The 27994-nt window shown below is 36.5% G+C and overlaps 5 protein-coding genes across 13 annotated transcripts; 2 read left to right on the forward strand and 3 right to left on the reverse strand.

Moving 5' to 3' along the window:
• Positions 1–54: 54 nt before the first annotated feature.
• Positions 55–2418, reverse strand: LOC132791003 (uncharacterized). 2 transcript variants are annotated; one of them, XM_060799788.1, is made up of 2 exons: positions 1778–2418; positions 55–1716 (listed from the first exon to the last, which is right to left on the reverse strand). In XM_060799788.1, the coding sequence occupies exon 2, from the start codon at positions 1641–1643 to the stop codon at positions 117–119; it is 1527 nt and encodes a 508-aa protein (XP_060655771.1). In that variant the 5' UTR covers positions 1644–1716; positions 1778–2418; the 3' UTR covers positions 55–116. The 2 variants fall into 2 exon arrangements, with proteins under 2 accessions (XP_060655771.1, XP_060655763.1); XM_060799780.1 differs by having other exon boundaries at positions 1774–2417.
• A 1060-nt stretch (positions 2419–3478) lies between these two features.
• On the reverse strand, positions 3479–5749 carry LOC132798633 (uncharacterized). 2 transcript variants are annotated; one of them, XM_060810569.1, is made up of 2 exons: positions 5249–5749; positions 3479–5182 (listed from the first exon to the last, which is right to left on the reverse strand). In XM_060810569.1, exons 1-2 carry the CDS (start codon positions 5701–5703, stop codon positions 3616–3618), a joined length of 2022 nt encoding a protein of 673 aa, XP_060666552.1. In that variant the 5' UTR covers positions 5704–5749; the 3' UTR covers positions 3479–3615. The 2 variants fall into 2 exon arrangements, with proteins under 2 accessions (XP_060666552.1, XP_060666553.1); XM_060810570.1 differs by having other exon boundaries at positions 5245–5398.
• Positions 5750–7683: 1934 nt separating this feature from the next.
• Positions 7684–14160, forward strand: LOC132795104 (uncharacterized). 3 transcript variants are annotated; one of them, XM_060805565.1, is made up of 2 exons: positions 7684–7877; positions 12269–14160. In XM_060805565.1, exons 1-2 carry the CDS (start codon positions 7778–7780, stop codon positions 13693–13695), a joined length of 1527 nt encoding a protein of 508 aa, XP_060661548.1. In that variant the 5' UTR covers positions 7684–7777; the 3' UTR covers positions 13696–14160. The 3 variants fall into 3 exon arrangements, with proteins under 3 accessions (XP_060661548.1, XP_060661569.1, XP_060661559.1); XM_060805586.1 differs by lacking the exon at positions 7684–7877 and adding an exon at positions 8758–9483; XM_060805576.1 differs by lacking the exon at positions 7684–7877 and adding an exon at positions 11975–12094.
• Positions 14161–15914: 1754 nt separating this feature from the next.
• Positions 15915–27590, forward strand: LOC132793958 (glycoprotein-N-acetylgalactosamine 3-beta-galactosyltransferase 1). 5 transcript variants are annotated; one of them, XM_060804143.1, is made up of 4 exons: positions 15915–16279; positions 25641–25832; positions 25883–26787; positions 26850–27590. In XM_060804143.1, the coding sequence occupies exons 2-4, from the start codon at positions 25790–25792 to the stop codon at positions 27063–27065; spliced, it is 1164 nt and encodes a 387-aa protein (XP_060660126.1). In that variant the 5' UTR covers positions 15915–16279; positions 25641–25789; the 3' UTR covers positions 27066–27590. The 5 variants fall into 5 exon arrangements, with proteins under 5 accessions (XP_060660126.1, XP_060660151.1, XP_060660143.1 ...); XM_060804168.1 differs by having other exon boundaries at positions 25892–26787; XM_060804160.1 differs by having other exon boundaries at positions 25644–25832.
• Positions 21203–23843, reverse strand: LOC132793947 (glycoprotein-N-acetylgalactosamine 3-beta-galactosyltransferase 1-like). The gene is made up of 2 exons (XM_060804131.1): positions 22378–23843; positions 21203–22318 (listed from the first exon to the last, which is right to left on the reverse strand). Exons 1-2 carry the CDS (start codon positions 23305–23307, stop codon positions 22010–22012), a joined length of 1239 nt encoding a protein of 412 aa, XP_060660114.1. The 5' UTR covers positions 23308–23843; the 3' UTR covers positions 21203–22009.
• Positions 27591–27994: the final 404 nt, after the last annotated feature.

Here is a 27994-nt window from a genome sequence, read left to right on the forward strand (position 1 = left end):
GCTCGAATACAGCATGTCATGACATCTGGAAATTAATTTGACATTTGTAATCGATTAATAAATATTATGACACACACTACAATTTTTATTTACTATGAATTTACAAATATTTTCTCTTAACTTGGCAAAGTGGTCAACTTAAGTTCTTTCCAATTGCTCATAAAAGGATCCAATGTTGTATTTGGATAACACACACAGAACTTTTTGCCAATAACATCGTTGATACAAAGCGAATCATTGTGATACGCATTGAGCCGACTAATGTCCGGCACATAGAAATTATCCAATTTCTTGAGCTCACGATTGAGCCGTACTGTCGCCTGAAACGTTGCACTGCCGGGAAAGGTGCGAAATCTTAAACGATAAATGGCAATGTCGCCATGCATCGTCTCCGTGCTGTTCTCCTCGAAGAGCATTTTCTTTTCCGCACTCTCCATATCCGAGAGCTGAATTCGCTGGCAAAATTCATTGTATCGATGTACAAGCATCCATCGATTGATATGGTAGACCACCATCTTGGATATATAGAACATTTCTCCATTCATGCTTTGGGCAATGAACTCCTTGCAAGTGCACCAATGCTCCGTGATGCAGGCATCCTCACAGCTGCGTTCCCTTGGCAGAGTGTGCAGCAGAGATTGGCTGCTAGGGCACCTCACTAGGGGGGCAAGATCTGTTGGAAGTGTGGCATTCAATTGCAGAATGTGCCGCAATGTGTTGTGCAGATCAAAATTGGAACTCAAGCGATTCCGATTCAAATACAAAGCTTGCGAATACTTTGGATATTTGTGGCGAAACCAGGGCGGCAAATAAATGTGCAGCATGGGCAGACGCTCCTCGAGAAAACTGTCCGACAAATTCAAGAGTTCGCCAAAGCGTGCTCCATGATCACTGTAGAGTATGACAATGGCGTGCTCAAATAAATTATGCGCCTTAAACTGTTGCAGATATTGGTCAAATTTGGCATCTAAGCTGGCAGCGCCAAAGTTATAATCATGGGTGAATGTGCTGCTCCAAAAGTAGCCGAAAGTCGGTTGATGCGACTCCTCCATGTAGCGTGAGATAATCTGCTGACAGAAGTCGTACACATACGATATAGTCAGACGACGTCCGATACAGTAATTGTAGCCAAATCGCACATAGGTCTTCATGGCTTGTTCCATTCGCAGCAGCAGCGCATGCAAACTATGATCAACTAGGCCAGGGAAATATCCATTCTTATTGTTGGTGAACAAGACTCCAGAATCAGCCATATCTTCAGCCAGTGCAATGGTATAGCCAGCCCTCTTATAATCCTTCCAAATCCATGGGAATTTCTCAATACATTCGACTTCATTTTGTCCACATTTGCGGGGATATTGCTCCACGGTTTGCCCCAGAAGAATGGGCAGCAGATTGCGCAGTGTGTTATCTGCCACCTTGTTGTAGCCCTCCATCTCAAACCAGCCACGTTGACTCACAAACTCAGCCGTCCTTGGCATTGTTCGACGAAAGTTCATCCGTGACATGCTGTCGATGCCTAGAAGTATTACGCTTGGCTGACGCCTTTTGGGATTGCTCTCAGTACTCGTTTTATTTTGCATTTGCATCTGAAACTGTACCAGGGGAAATGCATCTTGCTGGACGATCTTTGACTTATCCATTGCATCGTGGCATTCCGTGATAATGCCGCTTATATTCCGTGGCAGTTTCTGGCTGTGCGTGAAGTAGATTCTCCTAGAAGGAATTTGCTTTAAAGAATAATGTCTACCATCTAGTTAACACCTTACTCACTCACTGTAGATATTCCCGCCTTGGCTAACTGTACGAAAATTGCACACGACTCTCGATCTGGGACTTACACGCCTCAAGGTCTTCTCGTTGATATGCAGCATATAGTGTTTAGAGTTCACATCGTAGGTCAGCTCAAAAATATCCGATTCATTGGAGCAAAGTTTCAGCTTGAATGGCGTGTAGATTTCCAATGCCTCACGCGAGAATGGATCTGTATATGGTATTTTGCATTTTTCACTATTCACAAAGTACCTCGACTTTGTAATATCCGGGGAAAATGTCACTTTAGGCTGGATTCCAAAATTGAATTTACGAGTTTTTTCTTGCCTGGTTATCGCTGTCTCTTTTTGATCCCAGTCCTTGTTAGTCAAGAAACTTCGATATTTCTGAACAAGTTTACGAAGTCGCTGCTGACGCTGAAGCGCTGAAATTTCCGTTGTCGTCGTTATGGCCACAGATGGAAGATGCACAAGTTCGTCATCCTCATTGTTTGTTATTTTTCTGTGATTCAACCATATGAATGTTAATATTATGGCAAATAATAAAATTAAGTATTTCCGTATTAGTAGCATTGTCTTGTGTCTTAGCATAATCGATGCCTGTTAAAAGTGTGAATGAGATTTTCCTTTTGAATTATGGTGCAAGTATTGCTGAGACTTTCTAGTATGAATGTCATTTTTTTGAGTATGATACTCGTATGTTTGCAAAACCTATTTCTTCGATGTTAGCTGCATTTTTATACCCGCTACCCATAGGGTAGAAGGGTATTATAACTTTTTGCCGGCAGGAAATATATGTAACAGGTAGAGGCATCTCCGACCCTATAAAGTATATATATTTTTGATCAGCGTCAACAGCCGAGACGATCTAGCCATGTCCGTCTGTCCGTCTGTTCGTCTGTTCGTCTGTCCGTATGAACAGCATTTATTATGTTTTCACGCATATACAGTTTGTTTGAAAAAACGCCACGCCCATTGCCGCCCCCGAAAATCAACAAAAATCGAATAACAAGCGTAATTTAAAGCTAGAGTCGAATTTTGGTATATAAAATAATAACTATAGTAGTTACGATTCCTGAAAATTTGGTTGCGATCAGATAAAAATTGTCGAAGTTATTAAAGAAATACTTTTTTATGGGCAAAAACGCCTACTTACTTGGGGTCTGAGTTGCTTTGGCCGACAATCGATATACCAAATATACAATTTAGTATTTTTTAGTATTTTATAGTATTTTTGGTATAATTTGAGAATAATACCGCAATATACCTGCTACCCATTTTGAATAAAAGCAAAATTATTCAAAATGGGTAGCAGGTATCTCACAGTCGAGCACACTCGACTGTAACTTTCTTACTTGTTTTGAGTATGAATATGTTTGCAAAACCTATTTCTTTGATGTTGGCTGCATTTTTTAATAACACATGTCACATGCAGATGAGGTCAAATAACAGTAACTAACTAGATTATTGTCTATATGAAATTAAAGGTATATAGCAAAAAATGGATGTTTATATATCAACTGAAAATGCCCGTAACATTTCACAATATGTCGATTTAAAATTAAGTTAATATAAGCAAACTTAAGCCGTAGTGCTTTTGATTTTATTAAATTTGAATTCTACAAGTATTTTATATTAAGACTGCCATAAGAGTGAAACCTAAACTGTATTCGAGAATGTTGTTTTTTAACTTTGTTACTAGTAAATGAAGGTAAACATAATCGCATTTATATTATTGAAATATAGGTGGTAATATTGCATACAAGTTTTTGTGATGAAAGCTGATTGGAAATAACTTCGAGTAGAAAGTAAAAGTACTTTCTATATCATATTTGTACAGTTTTCATATGAAAGTTTTGTATTCATCTGCATGGGCTTGATTTCTGAGGCAAGCACAAAACCTCTTGGCATGTCGGTCCTGAATACAATACGCATCCTTTTGATAAGAATTGAGGCGTGTGATAAACTCCTCTTGTATAACTACTAGAGAATCGTCTTTATTGACGGACAACGTGGCTCGGAAAAGACCATCATTCGGTCCGGTAGTAAACTTAAAACGATATGTGTCAAGTCCATCGGGAGATTGCACCTCGAATCCTTTGTCATTGAAGAACTGTTTACGCTCGACTAGCAAGAGCTTTCGGAGCTTCAGATGATAGCACTGCTTTTTATGATTCCTTATGATCAGATACTGATTCATCCGATACACAACTAGTCTGACCAACTCCAGCACCCTCTCGGTTTGCGTTACTTGTTTGTGCGGCTCACAGGTACACCAATGGGGTGGAATAGCAGCCTCCATGCAGCTACGATTGGGTGGAAGAACCTCAAACAGAGATACACAGAGAGGGCATTTCAGTTGATAAAATTTCATTCGAGGATGCAGCATCTGCAGCTGATGCTTAAGGGCTAGATTCAGATCATATGGCGAACTGAGGCGATGGCCATTCAAGTGAAGAGCTCGGGCAACTTCCGGATACTGCTGACGATGCCAAGGTGGCAGATAGATGTGAAACATAGGTAGGCGTTCCTCTAGGAAGCTGGAAGGCAAGTCCATTAGTGGACCAGTTCGTTGACCATGATCACTAAGCAATATTACTATAGATCTTTCAAACAATCCAAGCGACTCGAAGCGCTCCAGATAGCTCACGAAATCCGTATCCACACTGGCTGCCCCCGAGAAGTCGTCGTGACTGAAACTGTTCATCCAGAATAAACCAAAAAGAGGCTTCGGCATCTCCTGAACAAATCGTCGAACTATCTGAGCAATATAATCCAAAACATATCGATAGCTTTGCCTGCGACCCACGCAGAATTCGTATCCCAAATGCTGCACCTTATCCATGTTTTGCTCGATGGCCTTCATGAATGGATGCAAATAGTAATCCACAGGCTCCCGCCTAAAACCTGGAAGAAAGTAGTGAAAGGTATCAATTGTGCTCAAGTCCTCGGCATAAGCTGTTAGATAGCCAGCATTGCGATAATGGTTCCATATAAAGCTGTATGTGTCCATGCAGTTTGGAGTATTTATATCACAGTATTTAGTCAATTCTGTCGGAGATCCGCCTGTCAACAGAGCTAAAACATTCGGCAGTGAATTGTCCCCCACTTTGTTATAGCCAAGCATCTCGTACCATCCCGTCTGACGCACAAACTTGGCTGTTAGTGGCATGGCTCTTTGGAAGTTCATCTGCGACATGGCGTCGATGCCGATGATTATCACATTTGGATGAGACCGACTGCGTTCTTCGTCGGCTTTGTCATTGCGATCAACCGGATGCTGTACAAATGCGAAGGCATCGCGTTGTATTACTTGGGAGGGATTGCTCAGCTCATGGCACTCTACAATTATACCCCGAATGTGACGTGGAACCCACAAGTTCTGCTTAAAAGCGATAGGTGGTAATGTCCTGAAACGTAATTATTAGGAAAGCTTTAATACCAGTGCTACACAGAAATTCCTATTTCTTACCTACCAAACAAGATCATACTCTCCACGAACAATCTCTTTATAGGTGCAGCCATAGTCCGAAATATTGGGAATCAGTTCGGTTAAAGCTTCATTGATGAGCAGCCTATATTGTCTTCGCTCAGTATCATATTGAACTGTAATAAGGTCCGACTGATTTGTGCATTCCATAAAATCTGGAGGATCAAAATATTGCATGCTATCCAGCGAAAATGGATCTGACCTCGGTATCTTGCATTGGGAAGAAAATACCTTAAACTCATCTTTGACCTTAAAGGAGTTTGTCATGGATTCCTCCCGGAGTATTTCTGACTCCGTACGTGAATGTTCATGATATCGTGTGAATTGTGTAAATTGTTTATTATCCACAAGGCTTAAATTGTGGTTGACAAATATAAATGTAAATATAAGGCCAACAATGAGTAGAGTTTTGCCAAAATTGCCAACAATGAAACGATACATTGCTGAAGCTCCGGATTGTGTGTATGAAATGTTATAAAAAGCCTTCTAAATATGTATGAACTACTCATATGGGCATCGGATATTCTAAGGCATTCAAACCAATAAAAAAATCAAAATAAATGTTGTATATTAAACTATTTAATCTTTAGGCATAAATATAAATTTAGATTTATGAAAAAAGAGAGCGAACTGTTGATAGTCGGACTAACAAGTATTTGGATAGATAAGCGGTATTTATTTGAATGTTTTTTAAAGCTTAAGATTTCATTTTCGAATTGTAAATATAGGTCAAGACTTCAAATTCATTCTTCCCATGACTCACAGCCTCAAAGATCGCTGAATAAACATTCTGGACAGTTTTAGCTAACAAATAAAAATAAATATATATAGATTTCTAACATTCTTGGACCACATGTGATTTGATTCCCTATTACGAAATAAATTATTTCCAAAAAATGAAAAATTCACAATATTTAATCAACGAGATTTTTATTGCAAATATAAGGCAATGCGGTTGAGACCAATTTAAATAAAATAAGAGTAGTTCAAGCCAAAGTTCTTCATTAGATTTTTAATGCAATGTGAACGTTACACAGTTCTTGAGAAGATTAGCTAGAAGGCTGGGGGCAGCCTGCAATGAGATGATTAAAAAATGACCCCTAAATTAGACTACGGAAAATGTTCGATTCCATGGGAAAAACCTCTGAGCGTTCGACTTATTTCAAAGTTTGAAAGTAGAGCGAAGCGTAGTGCACAAAGAAAACTTTACAAATCGTCTATGGTCTAAGCAATTGATTTTAAAGGTACCGTCTTTTATACATATGTGTTTAAATTTTTATATTGTTCCATTCTTATTATCTGTCATACAATTGTAAATTTTATATTTATGGACCTTATCTTTATAAGACAATAATTCTCGTAAACTTTTCCATCTTAGTTCACACATTGCAACCCAATGAAAAATAATAACGTTTTAGTCGAATAAGCTCGACTATAAAATATCCTGTTTTTAATGTTACAAATGAATTTAAAGTTTTTTTTTTTTAATTTGAATTACAACTAAACTTGAACAAAAAATTAACATTCTAATTTAATTATAGTTTTTCTAAAATAAATAAAATTTTGCTTAAACCAAAATACTCACATTTTTCCTATATGAATGGGAATATTATAAAGCAAAGAAATTAAGATAAGAGCCTCAAAAATGTAAGATAAACGGTAGATATGGCGGTATTAATTTTAGATTGATAGAGCAAACATTAAGATAAACCGTGATTTTAAGATGCAAATAAAACGCGTGTGTCACAATGAAGAGAATATATTTTTATATACTCCAATTGACTGACTTGGCAATCTAAGAACTAGTCGTAAAATGACCATTAGAAATGACATTAGTTCAATTAACTGGAATTCTCGAATTTCTATTCATTTTATGAAATTGCGAATCAATAAACAGTCTTCATTTTCGCTTTGGCCTTATGCCGATATTGAATTACCCATTAAACCAAATGGACACAACTCAATGCGTTGCAGTGAGATGAAGGAACGTCAACTTGACGAGTACACACATGGCGGATGCCACAGTCGGTTAATCAGAAGATTGTTGAGTTGTTATCAATTCATTCCTGATGTTGCTGTTGTTGTTGTCGTGTTGTTTATATAATGTACATTTTATACTAATGTTTACTAATTTACTATAATAATAAATGGCAATTACTCGCCGCTAGTCTCAGCGTTTATCAGTCCGCTGTACATTTTGATTGCCTGTCGTGAATCTGTAAACTCTCTCTCCCACTCTCTCGCCCTCTCTTTTCCCATAACAGAGTCCAGTAAACACTCCCATAGAATCAGCAGCAGCGGCAGATACCCAGTCTGCTTGTATTTGGACGTCATAGGCATTGTCATCGTTAACAGTCGGCAAACAGACAGCTTATGGGTAGAGTTGAAAGTCATTATACTCGTTCGTGTCCAAAGAATTCAGTTTTAGTTTGGAGTGATAACTCGAGAGTGTCGGTTCGTTGATTTCTATCTTCTGTAATCGCTGACAGCCCTCATTTCCTCGTCCTTAGGCAACATGGACGCGAAATCCTTAATGAAGCGCAACTCGCCCATCAGTGCCAGCCAATTGCATTATTATCACACCGATTTCTATTACTCAATGCCGGATCTGCACAGTAAGAGATTTCAATAAGTGCTGACTTTAAAATTGAGTGCTTTCAATAATGACCCAACTTATTTAAAATACTTTTTTTTGTGCTGTAAATACAAAATTACTATCAGAGAATTTGTAAATACGTTATTTATAAATATTTCAAAATTAAATTCTGGGGTACAAAGTGCAGTCAGAGCAACTATGGCCTTCCAACTGATCAAGTTATTGATACTATTAATGTGCGAATTCAGCTAAAACTACATAAAACTATTATTTACTTAACATAATAAATTTATCGAAGCTTGTATGCATTGAGAGAATAACACCATATATATTTTGCAGTTGAAAGAGGCTTCGTTTTTTATTAAACTATTTTCTTTTAAAATAACTAAAGTTATAATTGCAAATTTCATATGTTTTTGTATGCAATAAAAATACATTCAATTCCAATTAAAATATTAATCCAATAAATTCGAAATAAATAGTCATTTACTTTTTTTTTAATTTAGATTTATATAAGCGTCAACAATTAAATATACAGGTCAACGTTTAATTTAATTTCAATTCTAACTTGTTACGCTAATATTTTTCAAAAATAAAAGAAGGCTCGATACTTCGAAGGAAATATTCAAATTTATATTAGCGATTTATCCGAAGTCATTTAGTCGAGTTCTGAACCAATTGACAGTCAGCATTGGCAGCGCAGCCAACTTCACATCAAAACAATTGGAATTTCTCTCTGAGAGTTGTTTTGATTTTCCACAATGGCGTGCGCCAATAAGTAAGAGAGAGCCGAGAGCAGAGAGCAGCCAGGGAAAGAGAGAACGACACAATGGCGCAAAGTGTTTGGTTAATCTCATTGTTTTTCATAAAATTTCCATTGCAACAGAGACGAATCAAGAGTTTGGCTGTCAGTGAGCCGTCAGTCGTCAGTTGGGTGCGAGCGTTTAGAGTATATGATAGAGTGCTGCGCGTCGCGAAAATCAACAAATTATTTCGTAATTCTAATTAATTAAGTTAATGTGAAACTCACAATAAAAGTAATGCCTAATTAGAACAATATTGAATCATGTAGTGAACAAAAACAAGGCAATAAAATGACTAACAATGAATAAATGAAACAAACAAGAATAGAAAACGTTTCACGTAGAGAGTGGCTGATAAAGAGAGAGCGTGAGAAAAATTTAGAGCGAGAGAGAGAGATAAAGAGAGTGCGTACCGAAAAGATTGAGAGTAATATTTGATAAAGAAAAATGTGTCAAAATATCATAAGCAACTGCTTGGCAATAACAATAACAACGCTCGGACTGATAAACAACTGAATGATAATGTGAAAGATAATGATAACAAAAAGACAAAGTTGGCTGCACGTGTAGATTACCAAATATTGTATATTCCTTTTTACGCTATTTATCTGCACTGATGGACTACGACAACCTCAACACAACACAGACAAAGACAATGCCCAAAACAACCGAAGAATAAACAAAATAAGCTGTATGCGAAAATTCACAAAGAATACAGCAATTTGCACTTGTCACGCTGTCGGCACCGACGCCGACGTCGACGTCGACGTTGACGTAGCTCTCTAATACAAATAAGCTAAAAAGCAACACAAAAATAAACATGTAAGTTGACAACAACAGCAGCATTTGCATTCTTCTAAGAAACCAGAACAAAATGCCGTGTAATTCAGCTATCACTGTGTACAACACATAAGTACTGCTCCCCTTTTGTACCCCTCCTCTTCCTAGATTTACGGGTAAATATTATACATGCCATAGAAGATGTTAGCATGTAAATTTTATTATAAACACACGCCGACAATGAATAGGCTTTAGAAACGCAAAACTAAAAGAGAATTCATGAGCAAGAGGAAGTAGAATACCGTGAGGTAGACGAATCTTAATACTTAAGAGGGGACTTGTAACTACCCATTAATTACATTATGGTTATTAAAATGAATAAAGCTTTAGTTTGGAATTACGAAAATAGTACGGCACGCATTTGTCTTTGACTTAATATTTGATTATGAAAATAGCTGTTCGCCTTGTAGAAATTTAACCCAATGTTATTTTTAAAACTGTTAATTGACTTCTCATGCAACTGACTAACAATTGTCTGAAGTAATCTGATCTTATAGAGTTATTCGACCCAAAATAACCGGTACCGTGCTGTGACAACTTTTACTTCATGGTTAATTTAAGAACTAAACAAATGAATATCATTCCGATCAACATAATACAACCCCAAATATGAAATAATTCTTAAAATTTGAAATCTATGGAATGTTCTTGTCTTATATGTTAGACGTTGTTTTGCCTACTTCAAGCTGATGAATGAATTCGTTGCTGCATAACCAGTTTAGACTCTTGAACACCTTTGGATACCAAGCATGCACAGATATTTTTCCATATTCCACAGTATTCTTAAGTCAATAGTTTCAATGTCAACTTGTCATAAATTTTTAAGCTTAGGGCAAATTGACTGAAGAAATAAAATTTATTCATGTATATCCATGAGAATTTGCTTTTGTATTCGCTATGAACAACGAACTATGACCTATAGCTTCAACCCACAGACATGTTATAAAAGCTTAGTTGACAAAGAAATACTTAGCAGCTAAGTAAAAGTGGGTGGCACATTGCTATACATTTAAAGCAGTTTCAAGATATCATTTCAAGACAAGAAGTTCTCTTAGATGTTCTTAAATTCTCTTTTCTCCTTATAACAGGTGATAAGTATTTTTATTGTATCAAGTGCTACGCTTTATCATTTCTAGCAGTCAAACTGTCCCTTTTTCAGGTCGTTTATTATTTTGGATTGTTACTAATTTATTAAACTTTCTGAATGTGTTGCATATCCATCGTTTATAAGTTTAAAAGATGAAATCTTTAAGAACATTGATCGATATGCTACCAAAAGTTTCTGATGTGAACATACTATATGTAGTTTTTATGAGTAACTTACACTGTCTAAGTTTGTTTGTTCAGCTTTTTCTGTTACTCTAAATTTGAATGTCTTAACACGTTTCATTTTTATCAGCTGTGTACTATCAGTACCCGAATAATTCATTCGACTAAAACGTGACATTGACGCAACTAATAAATACGCTGCTCTGCATAGTCAACCGATCTTTCAACCTGTTGAAAGCAATATGTATTTATTGCACCCCAAATTGATAACAAACGAGCATCGGCACATCGATAATGCCCGTCTAATGTTAGCCTGGTATTTTCATATACCTCGACAGACCGAGTACACTATAGCATTAAGGTTGAGTTAAAATGGGAATGATATCAGCCATCGCATCATAGTTTGATGCGATAATTATTTTGAACGAAAAGCAATTGGTTATCGATCAAGTGCTTTACCTATGCCTGCCTTTATGGGCTTATTGTTTACTGTTGACAACTGGGAACAGACTGACAAAAATAGTTTAATAAATCGATTAGCAATACAAGCTGATATTTTGTTGTTGTTATGGCCGAAACAATATCAAATTCGCTTGTCTAACATAGATACCGCTGGCGCCTAAAAGTATGCACCAAATATTGGCGACAATCAAGGCCAGAACTTCACATGAATATCTCTTATGAGAAATGTAGACACCTTGAGTAGAGCTCAAACTTATTAAATTTAAATTCTTGTCAGATTTGCGCACAAATAAATCATTTACCTCTTTGAATTGATTCTTCAAGTGTATTCCAAATAAATGGTAGTTGTATTTATGATATTTATAAAAGATTTCGGCAAACAATTGATCAATGATATGGTGATTTATTCATACCAAGATCAAGCTTTTGAGAGACTCTCAGCTAGAGCGTGGAGCAGTGGCCGCTAATTAAATAGGTTTTGTCACTTAGCGCTTGTTTTGAGGTAGCGAATGAATCTTGTAAATAGCTTGGGTATATATTTGAACAGTATTTGTTATTATTGTTATTGTGGCTTGTTGATAGACTGCGCACTGCTCTCAGGCAATCACACATTTGTAGGTAACTCTCGCCCCCTTTGACGAGCAACTTATAAACTCTCTTGCGATTAACAAAATGGAATGGAAAATTGCCGTCTGTCTAATTTGATAATCGCACAATCAAGACAGTACTCGACAAGCCTGCCCAAGAGAAACACCTCGTAGCGCATTGTCTATAAAACAAAAAATATATAACTATTTCGAAGGATTTCGTTAAGGGAAAAACTCAAGCAAAATGCAAAAAATAACAGAATATCATTTTGAAGGTGCGATTATTAAGTGAGCAATTAGTGAAATAAATAATGATGTTTGGGAAAATTGTATGCCCTCAAGAATTTATCAAGATAAATCACTTTATATAATTTCTGTTCTAGGAACTGATTGTTCTTATCAAACACAAACTTATCTTTTATCTTTCCCATTTATTTTGTTTATTTCAGAGAGCCGCAAAATGCACGGCATCAAGCGAGTGCTCGTCTTCTGCATTATGATTGTGATCTTGCCGGCGACACTGATCATAATGCCTCTCTATTTGCGGAACACGGTATTTGCGGATGTGGTCTACCCGGTTGCGGAATCGGACATCATTGAGATCAGGGATGGCATTTCCTCGATATTCTGCGAGAAACACACGCTGAAGATGAACAGTCACTTCAATGCGTTTCAGCTGCAGAATAAACCAGAGATTTCCACAAGTCGCAAGCACATTCGGCTGAAGAAATCAATGACTCTGCCCGATGACACCCTGGAGTACTGGGGATTTTTTTTGCTGAAGGGTGCCAGGGTGTCGCTCAAGTTCTGCTCCCTCTACAATGGATCGCGTATTCTGGTGGTCAAGGGGAAGCGCGAACTCAAGCTGTGCGGTCTGACGGATCACAACAAGAACAAGCTGGGTGCCAACTATGCTCAGGGTCACGATCAGGTTAAGGTCTTCTTTGAGGATGTACTTGAGATCACGGAGGAGAAACTGCCAGCTGAAGGATTGCTGGAGCATGAGAATCATGGTGGCGAGGATCTCACCGAGGATCACGTGCCGTTCAACGTGACTGCAGTCAATGGGACCGCAGTCAATGGGACCGCAGTCAATGCGACCGCACTCAATGTGACCACAACGACCGCATCGCCCGCTAAACTTTTCAGAAAGAAGCTGAAGAAGGGCTCGCGATTCCATCAACCACACGTCAAGTCTGCGGAAGCCATCGAGTTGGGCGACAACGCTACAGAGACAGCCAATCGCCATAGGCGACACAGTGTGTCCGCCCATGAGCTGCAGAAGAGGCAACTCTACGAGCAGCTTTACAAGCGAAAGGAGCGCAAGAAGCGTGAGAACGTATACGACCGGAAATACAGTCATGGTGGCAATGCTATGAACTTTACAGAAACCGATGAATCCAATTCCATATCGAGCTTTGAGACTGGTCTCTTCACCTGCTTCAATGGTGCCATTCTCCTGGCCGAGGGATTTCCCCCCAAATCGGCGTGCACGAATCGTCATTTTCTGGAAAAAGGCAAACAGGATACGGTGATGCAAAATATCACCGAGGATGGCTATTACTACTACATTTTCTACAGTGACAACGATTTAGTGCGAAACGATATACACGCCATATTCGACATATATAAGCCAACATTTCAGTATGCCAATCTGAGTGAATCGCGCAGCTGTCTGAATAGCACCGACTGCACCTTTAGTATTGGTTTCCTCTCGGATGAGATCGTTGTTGTCGAGGTGCCCACAAGAGACGGCATCGAGCACGAGGAGGATGACATCACATATCTCATATCGACTTGCCATCCACGTAGTGCAATCTATGCTTTGTTCCCCATCTCGGTGTTGGTGCTGATCTTGTCCTGCTCTTTCCTTTAGGATCACAATTGGTCACAATTTTGGACTCTAGCAATCATGTGATATTCTTCTTTTGAGATAACTGAGTGATAAACGTGAGCATGAAAACCCGATGGCAGGCCCAAACAAAAACAAAAATAAATCACAAAAATTCCAAACGTCCTAGCGATTGTATCATAAGATCCTTTCTCCGATCCTGATCCTGGCATCCATTGTACCACAGTCTGAAACAAAAAACAAATCACTGAATATTCATAAACTGCGAGTACTCGTAACTAAAGTATAATTTTGTAAGCAAACATTTACTCTAGTACTCAAGCATTTAGACTATAGTTACTAAATAAGATAAAAGATACGACATACTACAGACATACACATAATACTATGTACAAATAACTATAATATCATAAGATCAAATTAAATTTGTTTAGAAACGATTATATATACCAATATAAAAAAATGCAACAAAAAATATATACATATATATTTATATATATATACAAACTAGATAATTTCGAAAAAATTCCTCAAGCATTCGACATTTTTTTAAGGTCTGACTGAACATCATAATGCCCAGAAATTGTTATTGCTCATCATACATTATTATTCGTGTGTTTATTTAAGTTATTTTAAATTAATTCACACGACATCTATTTTCAATACGGCGTGACTTTGTATTTTAGTTCTGCGATCAATACGAAGAGAATAATGTAAATAATGGCCAAATCGTGTGTGAGTGTATCCACTTGATACTCGTATAATAAGTGAATAAAAACACCTACAACATTGTCATCAAAATATCCAAGTACTTATGATTATGGGATAAATCAATTGAAACTAAACATATACATACATACAAATGTACATAAACATATGTAAATTTAACTTTTAAGCCACATACACAAGTGCCTTATATAATTAATAATAAATTGTAGTCAACTATTACGAGTAAATAAATGCAAAGAAAACTATTAAAATACTCTTCTTTTCTTTAACCACAACTTATTGAAACACAATTTGTATTTCCCATTTACTGTGATCGCATGGCGCACATGAACCAAAGCTGTTTGCTATATCACTATAGTGGTTGTGAACTTTGCTACAAATTCGAGCCCAATTGGAAATTTACGATAGCTAAGTATTTGTACTGTTATAACATAACAAACTGAAACAATGTCTTATCTTATTACACAAAACATAGCAATCTATTAATTTATTTGCACTTCGATAACAGTATTGTTATGACTAGTAAATTTAATAACTAAAGTTCTCATTTTAAAGAGCCTTGAAACAATAATGCAAACAATTGCATTACAGAGTATGTTAGTCACCTATTTCCTATTTTATAAAAAGCAATTCATATGAGAGTGACATTGAAAGGAGACGATAGAAATATTTGCTTATCTCACCCTTAAGTTAGAAACGTCAAACAGCTGTTTAACATAACTTGCAATCGCTCTCTCGCTTGGCTCTTTCGACTCTCCGAAGACAGCTGTCAGTGACGCCTGGACGCGTCGAGGGTAGCACAAACAAAATTCGCTCTCACAGAGTGAGATCGTGCCGGTCCACTCATTATTTTTTACCGAGTGTTTGTGCCTACCGCATACACTACACTTATAACCACCGGCACCAGCTTTACCCGCGTGCGTAAAATCATGTCACAAAAATCTTGTGCCTTTTTAGACACCCGTACTCATGAGTATGTGTATTTTTTAATACCCGTACTCATGAGTATGGGAATTTTTTGACACCCGTACTCATGAGTATGTATATTTTTTGATACCCGTACTTATTAGTACAAATGTGTCGAAAAGGCACATGCCTCACAGTCACTATAATGGAATGCAATACTTTCGATTACAAGTCTACAAATTGACTCTCTTTAATAATTTCGCTCCCGGTTGCTTATCTAATATAATAATTCATCCATATGAGCTTGAGTTGAGTTAATTAAGTTGCTTTATCAACATGCTCTCAGCAGCCGGCCGCAAGCCGGCATCCGTTAGTTGACAATGCACTCTCCTCTCTGACATGAGCCACCCCTCGCATGAGCATGAAACTGGGGCAACGCATGCGTCGCTCTTTGGGCGCCGCTCAAAGTTCTCGAGGGGTCAGTAGACACATGTGTTCACAAATAATCACTCTCTCTCTCTGACTCTCGCTCTCTGCAGTGCCGACCTCTCTCGGACTTGAATTGCTGCCTCTTGGCATGGGCTAAAATATTCGCGTGGTGTTCGCAGTTGCTGTTTTGTTGTCACTTCGTACGCTCGCGCGTTCGTTCGCGTTGTTGTAACAGAGAGTCGGGGGAAAAATACAAATTTTGTTTAATTAATTATTATTATTGTCGTTTGTTGCTGAGGGTTGCAACGTTGTTGGCGGATCTCGAACACAACAATCGCCATAAAAAAAAAACAAAGCAAAATAATAAAACGTTCAATTAAATAGCATCTAAAACGTGAATCGTGAATGCGCAGCAAATCCCAAACACACAAAACAAAAGAAAAGAGCAGCGCGGCCTTTGGGAGCGTCCTGCTGTGTCGTCACAACGAAAACAAAGTCGAGCAAGCAACATATAAAATGCGAATAAATGTGCAAAAAATCAATTGTAAGTAGCTTACAGTGCTGTAATAAACAAAATGTGACCCAGACTAAAACACAAGCAAAATCAAAAATAAACCATAAATCCAAAAAAAAGTGTATAACACTGTTTTGTCAGCGTTAATTCGCTGAGCTCGCGACCAGTTCGCTTAGTAAGTCAAAACAAAAACCCAATGAAAATTCATAAAGTTAAACTCAAACTGCAGACAAGTGCTATTAAAAAATGAACACATTCAAGAATTCAGTTTGAGAACGCAGTAAAAATAAATGACGCGATTTAAACGTATCCAACAATAAACGGCAATTTTACATAAATGTATGCACCAGCAGAAATAACATAATAATATCATTGAAAGTACACGAAGAACCAGTTGAAAGGAGAAACCAAAATTTCGCGTAACGCAACAGTTTTAGCTTTCAATTTGTATGCTCTTCTTGTTCGCTGTGTTTTTTTCATATTCAAATTAATTAAAAAATACATATGTATATGTATATATTTTTGGAAAAAATTTCAAAAAATTTGATTATTTATAAACAAGTATGCGTGGGTTTTTGTCACTAGAGGCGACTAATCTGTGTAGCGTGTAGCTGCTTCGGTTTGACGACGCCCCCAATAGTTGTTCTTATTTATAACGCGCTGCTGCGACAGCTGCCCTTTAGTCTGCTTGTTTTCTCGCTCTCCCTTTCTTGCGCCTGATAGTTAGTCAGTCTCTCTCTCAGTAGTTGCCATTTCCGTTTGCTATCTGTAGCGGTTCTCTCTCTCCCTGTGGCTCTCTTTCCACTATAGTTCACTCCAGGGGTGAAATGCATTGCCTCGTTGTCTGGCTGCATTTCTTTAATTTATTTGTGATTCTATTCAATGTTTCTTTAAATATGATCGCAGCTGAACTGCGCGCTCACTTCACGCCTTGTCAAAAGTCTCTTCATCTCTACTCTCCTCTACTTCATTCCGTTTTATTCTTGAATGATCTTATTTCCATTTTTGTTTTGTTTTTTTTTCGCCCAAGTAAGATCGGATGTACAATAACATAAGTATGTTGATAAAATATGTATGTACATATGTATTGTAAGTATATGTACTTAGATTGTATTACTTTAGGTCTGTGGACCCAGAGCCCACTTGTTATGATAAGCTGCTTCATAATAATAATAATTTTAATAATAGCCAGCTTGACCCGATGCTTCGGAAGCGTTGGATTTTGCTGTCAACAATTATTTTATTTTGTTGAAATGCATGGAGTGTTTTTTATACTATGTTATAATTGTAGCTGAGTTTTTGTATAAATTAAGTGAATTTTATGTATGAATTTTATGAGATAATATCTCAAGTATTATTATTTGGGATACGTATTTTATTTGCAAAACTGGATTTAATGAAAATATTTATTAGTTATCAATCTGTACATATCAGGCAATCAATTCTCAATACGCGTTAATGCAATTACCTTGAGAATTTTTATGGGATGGCCTCTTCAGACAAAACATTTACATCAAGTTTATCACCAGACTGTAAACATTAGTACAACATTTAGTATTGCAAATTGAGCGACATAAGATATTCATTGTTGTTCGAGTAATTAAATATTTCTGGAGGCCAACTGTTAATATTTATTTTAATATTCATTATTTATTTATTTTTGTTTTCAAATTAAGAAAAAGTAATTTGAAACCTAAATGAATTATAAACATATTGCATAGTTTAGATGAGTCAGTAGACTGCCAACTGTTCTTAATTTTCAGCAACTATCAAATTCCGGATTTAAGAATCAGGTATCAGGTATTCAATTGAATAATGCATTTTGTCTGCGAAAATCAAAGAACAATTGTTAAGTCCGTTCCCCATATTGTATAATGTTAATTTTCCTGCAGCTGATTTCATCGATTTCACGATGTTTTGACAGAACAATGGATTAACATGTCATCCTAAAAAGTTTAAACGCTTCTTGAATCAATAATTTTACAAACTTTAAGAGATAATCAATCTTAAGATGAAAAGATTCTTTGCCTTTGTAATAATAAACAATAAACATTCGTCTAATACTTTTCCGTTTCTCTCTTTGTCTACATCTCTGTGTCACCTATATATGGCTGATATATGTATGTACACCCGACCAGAAAACTTACAACTGGTTTCTATAATTGGTTGCCTTAGTTGTCATCAAGTTGTAAGAAATACCTATTGATAAACCAGTAGAGTCCCCGTTACATAGGCATGAGTAAGCCCAAGCTATCAATGTCTGTTAATGACCTTAGAAATAAATTCGTTTACTGACTGCAAAATTAAACCACATGCTTCACAAATTTGTAGTTAGATAACAAGGTACTTCTATACAGACATATATACTATATATGTAGGTGATAAGGTTGTTTTGGTTTCGCCAATGCAGCGACTTGGAAAAATGGGTTAGATTTAATGTGAAAAAGCTTATCATTTGATGGATTCGAGTCCCATTTGGCAATTCTATCGCAAAAATAATTACATTTTATCAAAAAAAAAAATTAGGGAAAAAATAGCTGCTTGCATATAAATTGTTAAAATTGTATATGAGGACTTTTCCAGATAAATTCTACCACAATGATTAAATTCAAAGTTGATAAACTAATGTGGATTCACTTAAAGCGATCAATAATATTATTTAAATGATATATTGACGAATATATTTTGGTTTTTGTTGTAAAATATTTGAACAAAAAGCCAAATTGTTAGTGCTGTTATCGCCTTTCGTTTCTATTTGTAATCTTCACTCAACATCTTTCCACCAAGAACAAAGAACAAAACAAACAAAGTAAAATTAAAAACAGACCAACTCTAAATACTTGCCTTAAATATAGTGAACATTTTGATGAAAATTGATGAAACTGAAAATAAAGAAAATTGGAAAATAATAACAACCAATACTTAATCAAAATTATTATTAAAATTGATTAATAATTGCTAGGATTTCAAAGAATTGTCTTAGAAATTATTAGCCACACACTAGTTTTGCTGTCACATTTTTAAGACAAAGTCAAATATGACTTACGTTTTTTTGTCACGTTCACGATGCATTCATTTTCATTCTTAACTCTTTTATATAAAGAATTATTAAGAAAGCTACAGTCGAGCACACTCGACCATCTACTCACTTTGAATAAAAGCAAAACAGGCGGGTATTATTCTTAAAATACAGCAAATAAATATAACGCAAGAAAAGAGTAATATATACCGGAGACAATGTTTGGTATATTTAAATAGTACTACATTCAAAATATATCATGAGCACTAAACGTTTCAGATTGCCAGACAAAGCATCTAAGACCCGATTTCAGAAGCTGTTTTTTTGCTATAAGAAAGTATTTCTTAAATCACTTCTACAATTTGTTTCTGATCGTATTTCAGGAATCATAAAGACTGTAGTTATTATTGTATGTGTTCATGCGAACAGACGCACATAGTTATATCGTCTCGACTGTTGACGCTGATCACAAACATATATACTTTATGGGGTTAGAGATGACTCTTTACATAGATTACATATAATACATACATAGATTCTACATACATACATACAAAAATACTCATTTTGATATACATACGTACATTTTCTACATTATATTTTCGTTTAAAGACGAACTACATTCACTTTTACAGTCATGGATATGTAGTTTAAAATTTTAAAATTTGCATTGAGAAAGGATTGAGCTTAAATTTTGCAGAAATTTTTTTGATTATTTTCAAAATTCAGAAGAAAGGAGAGGGGATTTATTTTATGAACATTTTTTGTTATTTTTTGATTTAGAGTGCTGTAAAACAACCTTCTTAAAACGAGTTTATTCTTATAGAGAGTTCTTAGATAATAATGACTCAGTTTGTTCTCATTAGTTTTATATGGCTGTAAATATTAAATTGAAATCATAGACACGTCGAAATGGTGACAAATGCAACACTCGAAAGTCGGATGTTAACAAAAAATAAGCTGAAATAAAACTTTTGATAACAATTTCCATTTCAGTTCCTCTTCTGCGTGATAAGGCCATAAACTCAGTATGGGTGTGTATAAGTATTATATTATATTCGCAGAAAACCATGTATATACATTTGTTTTTTGTTTCTGGCAATCTGGCAATTGAAAGTGAAGGAAATAAAATATAGTAAAGCACACACACACACTCACACGCACATTCCACAATTTAATTAAATTCTTTTTGAGAGACTAGCTAAGCGTGGCCGACTTTATTGGTTAACCGCCGCGACGGTCCAAATACACAAAGCAATTTAACAATTGGTTTGTTGTCAGTTACCCGTGCTTCAATGCTCCACTGTGAATGAACTGTCACGGTTTTGTGACCCCGCCGTGGCGGGGGCGAATTGATGTATACATACTTACATATATAGAATTTTCAATGATATAATCATTTTATTACTCTGTATTACATAATTAATATTTAGAATAGAGTCGGTAATTGAAAAGTCATAATGCTTGTCTCCATGAATTACGTAATTTATTGCTTTAACATTAAATAATAAATTAAAATACAACCATTATAAATACAGTATACAAACATGATCGTTCAAAACTTTTTGGTGCTGATGCTTAAAATTAAATAATATAAACCTTAAATGTTAAACATAAAATACAACCTTAAATACATTTTATTTTTTAAGTAAAGCAGAAAAGTTTGAGTTCATGTCTTGCATTTATGAAGTTCACAGACAATTCGAGCAATTGAATTAAATTGGCATAGAATTTAAAAGCAATCACTTCAATGGGAAATTGATATAATGTATGAGCAAATTATTTCATTAAAATTTCACACACATTCGGTTTTATATTGATATTCGGAATTATAAAATCTCTATTAGTGCGAAGTAAATTTATAAAAATTGATGTTATTCTAGTCGTGAATTTAGAGTTATTATTATTATTATTATTATGTACTATGCTAATGAAACGAAAAGAGGAAAATCTTATGTGACCGTCTATGAATTGCTTTATGATTTGAAATTTATAAATAAATAATTAAGAATTACCTTATTCGATAAATTAAACAAACAACTTTATATTAATAACACAATTCAAGCGTATTTATATCATATATAACAAGGTAAATAAGCAACGTCAAATAAATGGTCTATTGAAAAAACTATGAATTAGAAACACGTTGAAAATGAGTTCATTGAGACAACAAAGCATTGCAATTTTTGCCTATTATACTCGTATATAGGGAAACTGCAGATATTAAACTTAATTTTAGCTCGACACAAATTGTTCTGCTATATATACGAATACTATATACTACAATTTTTGACTTAGTTTGCATGTGAGGAACATTTCGCTACTTGATTTCCATGAGTTTGTATCGCTGAACTAGTTGAATTACAGTAGGCATATGAATTCGCATTGAAATGCAAAGTGATTCGGTGATAAGCAATTTATGTAATTTATTTTTAATTGCTATGCTTTGAAAAAGCGAAAACGGTTCCGGCAAAATAATTGCGGTGACACGCATTTGGAAGCAGAGCAAACTGCAAGTGTGCAACTATTTAAGTTGGGGCTCGACTATTTCATGCCTAAAATTAATTAATTTGCAATTACAATTGCCATTTCAATTGCTGGCCCATTAACACACAGACGCCCAACCATCAATTGCGGGCTCAGTAACAATTACGGGTGCAATCCATAGTCTACACCCCCACAAATTGCAATTGAACTTGTCCCTCGTTTGACTTTGTGGTTATATGATTAGATTTGCTTCGTCACACCACTTCCCCAGCATCGTTTTTCTCTTCAGTAGCTGCAGCAATTGAATTTACTGTTGTTGTCGTTGTTGAGGTTGTGTTGCCAATCACATCATCCTCATCGTCCATGGAATCCTCATTGCTAGCATCAGTCACCATCTCTGGGGACGGAAGGAACTCACCCACTTGCAGTTTGTCGGGTAAACGACTATGACTTCTCACTACGCCGTAAGGCTTTAAATGATAGATCAGATAGTCCATGACATACATCTGAGCTGGAGAGACATAATGAAAGGATACCGCATTGTCCGAACAACAGTCGAGTCCCTAAAATCGAAATCACACATTATCATCCATTTTCCAACCTGCACTCAAGTTATTCTCACATCGTCCGTTTTGTAGAACATATAGCTCCAATACCAGAAAGTCTTATCCTTTCCGGGTAGTAAGTGGTGCTCCGGAATGAAGGGGAACATCCGTCCACGTCCATTCCAATCTCTAGAATCCCCCGCAGTTACATTAAGATTCTCCATGCACTTGCCAATTTCAATGTCTTCATTGACAACGGTGCCAGGAAGACACATCTTGGGATCAGGAATACCTTCGACCACAAATCGTCGAAGTGCCTCCTTACTGAGCACATATCCGGATCCTCCCGACATATAGCCTTGCTTTACAAATGGCTTGAACTTGAATCCAAAGTGCACGGGCGTCTCTGGATTGTAAGGATATAGCATGTAGCGAAGATTCTCGATCACAGCATAGGTATCATCGTCTGCCTTGTAGAACCAATCCGCATCGTTGTAGTGATGCGCATACACATACTTGAAAGCCTCTTTCACTTTACGCCAGAGATTTTCGCGACCTTCTCCCACGTCCAACTTGACTGTGGGTAGTTCATCATCTTCGCCAGAGCTCATGAATAGGAGAATGTTGCAGCGTTTGCCCCAAGTTTTTTTGACGTGCCGCGCCTTTTTCTTGTGGTTGTTAGGATTAGTCATAACCCAGCAGAGAATACGCACTTCCTTCTTCAGCTGATCGGCGACAGTTGTATCGTCATAAGGGTGCTCATGAAAGCTGCCGACATCGGGTAACGTTTCATCGATGTGGGGATGGGGCGTTGAGTTTTCGGAGTTTTCGATAAAGTCTCTTTTTCGACTAATATACGAATCGAATCCGTCGATGGTTAAAGGTGTGTTAAATATTTTAATGAGGCAACAACCGACAATAACACCGACCGTAAAAATCAAAATCGGATGTCTTTTCCAGTGGCCACCTTCACTTAGGCAGTTTGAGAGTAAGCGTTGAAATTTCATTATTCGCAATTATTTTTAGAGATATTTCAATCACGCACTTTCGACACACATTTTGTTCAACGTTTTGTGTTCAACTTTAAAGATCCTTTAAAGGAATCATTTGCTTCACTCAATAAAAACTTCTTCTAAAACTCGAACCTTCAGTAACCGCGCGCAGTTGTCGACTAAGAAAGAGACACCACATGATGATGAGTTTTAAGAATGTAACACTTCATTGCTCCATAACTTGATTAAAAATTGTCAAAATTGTTGTCTTAGACACAGATACGAACATATCTGTATCTGATAACTTTTTAATTACTCTTTTCAACTATATAATCTACTGAGTAGGTGGAGCTCGTTAAGGTTTTTTTTTTACAGATAAAATGCTTTTTATAGTTCTCACTCACAAAATTTCATTGCCTAAAAGCTATGAAAGTTAAATATAATGTGCAATTAACGCAATTGTCCGCAAGACTTGCGACACACAAATAACATTTGCTTGTCCCATTTTATCTCATTCTCTCAATTTTTTTATAATTTACTATCAATTAGAGAATTGACTGACACACTTAATTCACTAAAGTGTTTTTTTAAGTTATTCTTATTCTTGCGTTCTGTATAAAGTTCTATCTTATTCACATTAGTTTTTTACAATTCTCTAGTGTACATTTTCTAAATTGTTTTTTTTGTGTCCTATTCTTGTCATATGAGTTTATTAAAATTTAATTGAATACGAATTCGAATATATGCTACATATTACATTTTATATTATTTGCAATAACAAAATGATCATTTATTAAGTATAATTTGATAAGAAAAAACGAATTACTTTCGAAAATAGTTAATCAGTTGAGAGTACCTGGAATAAACGCTCTCCGTACATGACGTCATTATCGTGTTTCATGTCTCTGAAATGTTTCGCCATTGATATTTAGTGTTTGACGGCTATATCTGATAACACTATGGAAAGCAGAAACTGATAAACTTTGAAATGTAATAGTCGATAAGCGGCATTGTTGTTGGCAATGTCATTCTCAGTAAATGAGAATTGCCCATGGCTCAGATCAATTAGTTTAGCGATAAATGGAGTCCTAATGACAATGCAACCCATATCTAAACTCAATACGTAATGCATTGACTTGTTGTTTATCTTTTATTATTCTATTGATGTGCATTTTACGACAGGCTGCGGTTTTGTTTTGTTCTTTTTTGCTATTTTGGTTTCCATTAATGTTTTAAAGATAAACAGCAACTACATTAAAGTATATTCTTGACAACACGACTCTCGAAGTCGCTTTAAGAACCTCGACTTATATGCATTATACTTGCAGTTGCTGCTCGTTAGCGCATCGTGTAAGACCACAACTTCAAATGCTCGTTAAGCGAAAATAAAGTATTATTGCTAAAAATAATATTAATAACAATACAGTGCCAGTGTGTTCGAATAGCAATCGATGGAAGCAATTCACAAACATCTGTCGTAGCTGGTGTGTTAATGATCCCATCGAGTTTATAAACAAATGTTCATAAATCTCGCAAAATAGTTCACGCAAAGTCAATAAAAAAATTAATAAATAAACAGATTTCTTAGGCAAATTAAATAGGTAATGGCTTTCTGGCGTACTTCAATATTGCAGTTCAAATAAAGATCAATCAAACCAAAAATAATGAATGTTTGAACATAAATTGTGTATTGTGTGGGTTTATTTAGTTAATCAGCGTGAATTGCTTACTTAAACTTTCAGTTATTATTTCAGTTATTCTTCAAATTTAATAGAACAATAATATTAAATAATACAATATAGACTTGTTACTTGAATTAAAAAGATTGCATAAGACACAAATGAGCGCATAACTGACCCAGTAGAATAGTAGAACAAGAGGTAAACAAATCAGAAAACACACACGTGCATTGTACAACAAGCTGGAGATAATTAATTGATATCAACGCCGTTGCCGGCAACGACAATAGCAATGTCGAGAGTAGACGAGCATTGAACGATGAACGATGAAAGATGAACGCATAGCAGAATGCATGGAAATGGCAACAAAAAGAAAAATGATAAAATTTAGCAAATGAAAACGTTGCAGCTGATGCTTTGTGGGACACACAACGCCTTCCAAACGGTCCAATTGTCACGTTTTCGCATAATATTAACACAGTTCAACCGAGCACTCTGCTCAGATAGTTTGGCACTAGTAATTGAAACATCGACCAGAGAAGTTGAAAACACGCTGACTACCAGATTCGTAGACAGTGACTTGAGTTGACGAGTATGATGCAAAAGAAGAATTTACCAGTATATTATACATTTACTCTATACAGCTTTCCGTGTATCCATTCGTTGCAGAAGATGTAAGACGATCGTGAAACAGGATCTACACCTACGAAACATTACCAAAGAAGCTACGGTCGCAGTACCACAGATTTGAAGTTGCTTAGCCCCTAAGCGTTAGAAACTGAATCCTTCACCCAGCCGGACCATAGCACTGAAGCCAAATGACTGCCAATACTCTTCTAGGTCGTTCACTACTCAACGAAGGTTAGTCCAGCAATGACATTCACTCAATTCGATTTTATTAAATTATTTAGTATCAAAAGCAGGACGTTCCAATAAACGCTCCTTGGTCTCACTGATCGTCGGACTTGTTGTTGGCTTCTGTCTAGCAGAGCTCTTTGTCTACTCCTCCTCCCCGGAACGGACTGAGTCGATGCCATACTATGGTCATCGACATGGCGACGTCAACGATGCCCATCACAGTCACGACATGCTGGAGCTGGCCGGTCCAGAGCAGGACGTCGGCACCCACGAACATTCGCATGAGAACAGCAGCGTTGCGGAGAAACTGTACAGCGAGGTGCGAATTCTCTGCTGGATCATGACCAATCCTAGCAATCATCAGAAGAAAGCGCGCCACGTGAAACGCACCTGGGGCAAGCGCTGCAATAAGCTCATCTTCATGAGCTCAGCCAAGGATGCGGAATTAGATGCTGTGGCGCTGCCCATTGGCGAGGGACGCAACAACCTGTGGGGCAAGACCAAAGAAGCTTACAAATACATCTACGAGCACCACATGAACGATGCAGATTGGTTCCTCAAGGCAGACGACGACACCTACACGATCGTTGAGAATTTGCGATATATGTTATATCCCTACAATCCCGAGACGCCCGTCTACTTTGGCTGCAAGTTTAAGACTTTTGTAAAGCAGGGCTACATGTCGGGAGGAGCGGGTTACGTGCTCAGTCGGGAGGCAGTGCGGCGTTTCGTTGTGGAGGCTATTCCAAATAAAAAACTCTGCAAGAGCGACAACTCTGGCGCTGAAGATGTGGAAATAGGCAAGTGCTTGGAGAATGTAAAAGTGTTGGCTGGTGACTCAAGGGACACCAATGGCCGAGGTCGATTCTTTCCCTTTGTACCTGAGCACCATTTGATACCCTCACATACGGACAAGAAGTTCTGGTACTGGCAGTACATTTACTACAAGACGGATGAGGTGAGGTGATAAAATAATATCAGACTGCGGATGATCTAACAGTGGTACAATTTTAATTTTAGGGCTTAGACTGCTGCTCGGACAACGCCATATCTTTCCATTATGTCTCGCCCAATCAAATGTATGTGCTGGACTATTTAATTTATCATCTGAGACCTTATGGCATTGTCAATATACCAGATGTCCTGCCTAATAAATTGGCGGTGGGCGAACTGATGCCAGCGGTCAAGGAGCCAGAGGAGCCAAGCACTGACAAAACGAAGAAGGATTCACAGTGATTATAGGCCATAGACACTTGTATATAAGTAGATCTTGTGTAAATATCGCTTTCAATAGATTACATTTAGTTTATCATACTTTACTTTGCCATCTCCCCACGAATTGTCGGCTTATGTGTTAGTTTAATTCACTCAGGATTTGTTTTAAATCGCTCTTGAGCTACAACTTTTTGTACAAATACCAAAACAATAAAACTTGAGTGCTGTTACTTTAGTTTGTAATGAAGTAATGAAGTCTGCGCACATATCGCTTTGTTGTACTATATTAGCATAAATACAAACATAAATATTCATTGTACATTTAAGAATCATATATATTACTATATATCACTAGGATTGTAAGTAACCACAAAGAAAACATTTATACGTATTTTGTCCCATTTAGTTAGCAATATAATATGAAGACATTAAAGTTTCGATCAGCTTTAAGACCTATGAATGTACATGGATTTAAGTGTATTGGCATGGCTAATGAAACGTGTATTACTCATATTTATGTAATAAAAAATTGCATTTCAAATCGAATGATGGAAATTGAGTTTTTTGAATTATTGTCTCTTCTAATTGTTCTGAATTGGCGTGAAAATGGCTAAAATGGCACAGCTAGTAATAGAATGATTGCCACTGCTTCAATTTAGTGCAACATTTATATAAAGCAGTGGACTGCTTGCAGGACTGGCATATAAGCAGTGGGTTTATCTGATATGAAGTAATTACTGCTTTGTTTTTTAATTTTACATAGTATCTACTCAAAGTATTTAACGCATAAAATTAGTATTAACAAAATTATTACTATCAATACAAAAGTGTTTCGATTTTTATTCTTATCGAAACATAAGTAACTGAACCGATTATAAAAATTACGTTTTACATTTAAGGTAAAGAGTAAGTTATAAACATGTACAATAATATTTATTGGTACACATTTA

The sequence above is a fragment of the Drosophila nasuta genome, chromosome 2L (genome assembly GCF_023558535.2).
Source record: "Drosophila nasuta strain 15112-1781.00 chromosome 2L, ASM2355853v1, whole genome shotgun sequence".
In the NCBI taxonomy this organism is placed as follows: Eukaryota; Metazoa; Arthropoda; class Insecta; order Diptera; family Drosophilidae; genus Drosophila; species Drosophila nasuta.

What these genes read in the sequence shown, in the direction of transcription:
- LOC132791003 (XM_060799780.1), bottom strand. Translation starts at nt 2,363, where the DNA reads ATGCTAAGACACAAGACAATGCTACTAATACGGAAATACTTAATTTTA. An exon ending in GGCGGGAATATCTACAGTGA is followed by an intron (nt 1,717 to 1,773) that starts GTGAGTAAGGTG and finishes AATTCCTTCTAG; the next exon opens with GAGAATCTACTTCACGCACA.
- LOC132798633 (XM_060810569.1), bottom strand. Translation starts at nt 5,703, where the DNA reads ATGTATCGTTTCATTGTTGGCAATTTTGGCAAAACTCTACTCATTGTT. An exon ending in GGAGAGTATGATCTTGTTTG is followed by an intron (nt 5,183 to 5,248) that starts GTAGGTAAGAAA and finishes ATTACGTTTCAG; the next exon opens with GACATTACCACCTATCGCTT.
- LOC132795104 (XM_060805565.1), top strand. Translation starts at nt 7,778, where the DNA reads ATGGACGCGAAATCCTTAATGAAGCGCAACTCGCCCATCAGTGCCAGC. An exon ending in CTCAATGCCGGATCTGCACA is followed by an intron (nt 7,878 to 12,268) that starts GTAAGAGATTTC and finishes TGTTTATTTCAG; the next exon opens with AGAGCCGCAAAATGCACGGC.
- LOC132793947 (XM_060804131.1), bottom strand. Translation starts at nt 23,307, where the DNA reads ATGAAATTTCAACGCTTACTCTCAAACTGCCTAAGTGAAGGTGGCCAC. An exon ending in TGTTCTACAAAACGGACGAT is followed by an intron (nt 22,319 to 22,377) that starts GTGAGAATAACT and finishes TTTCGATTTTAG; the next exon opens with GGACTCGACTGTTGTTCGGA.
- LOC132793958 (XM_060804143.1), top strand. Translation starts at nt 25,790, where the DNA reads ATGACTGCCAATACTCTTCTAGGTCGTTCACTACTCAACGAAG. An exon ending in TCGTTCACTACTCAACGAAG is followed by an intron (nt 25,833 to 25,882) that starts GTTAGTCCAGCA and finishes TAAATTATTTAG; the next exon opens with TATCAAAAGCAGGACGTTCC. An exon ending in TTTACTACAAGACGGATGAG is followed by an intron (nt 26,788 to 26,849) that starts GTGAGGTGATAA and finishes TTTTAATTTTAG; the next exon opens with GGCTTAGACTGCTGCTCGGA.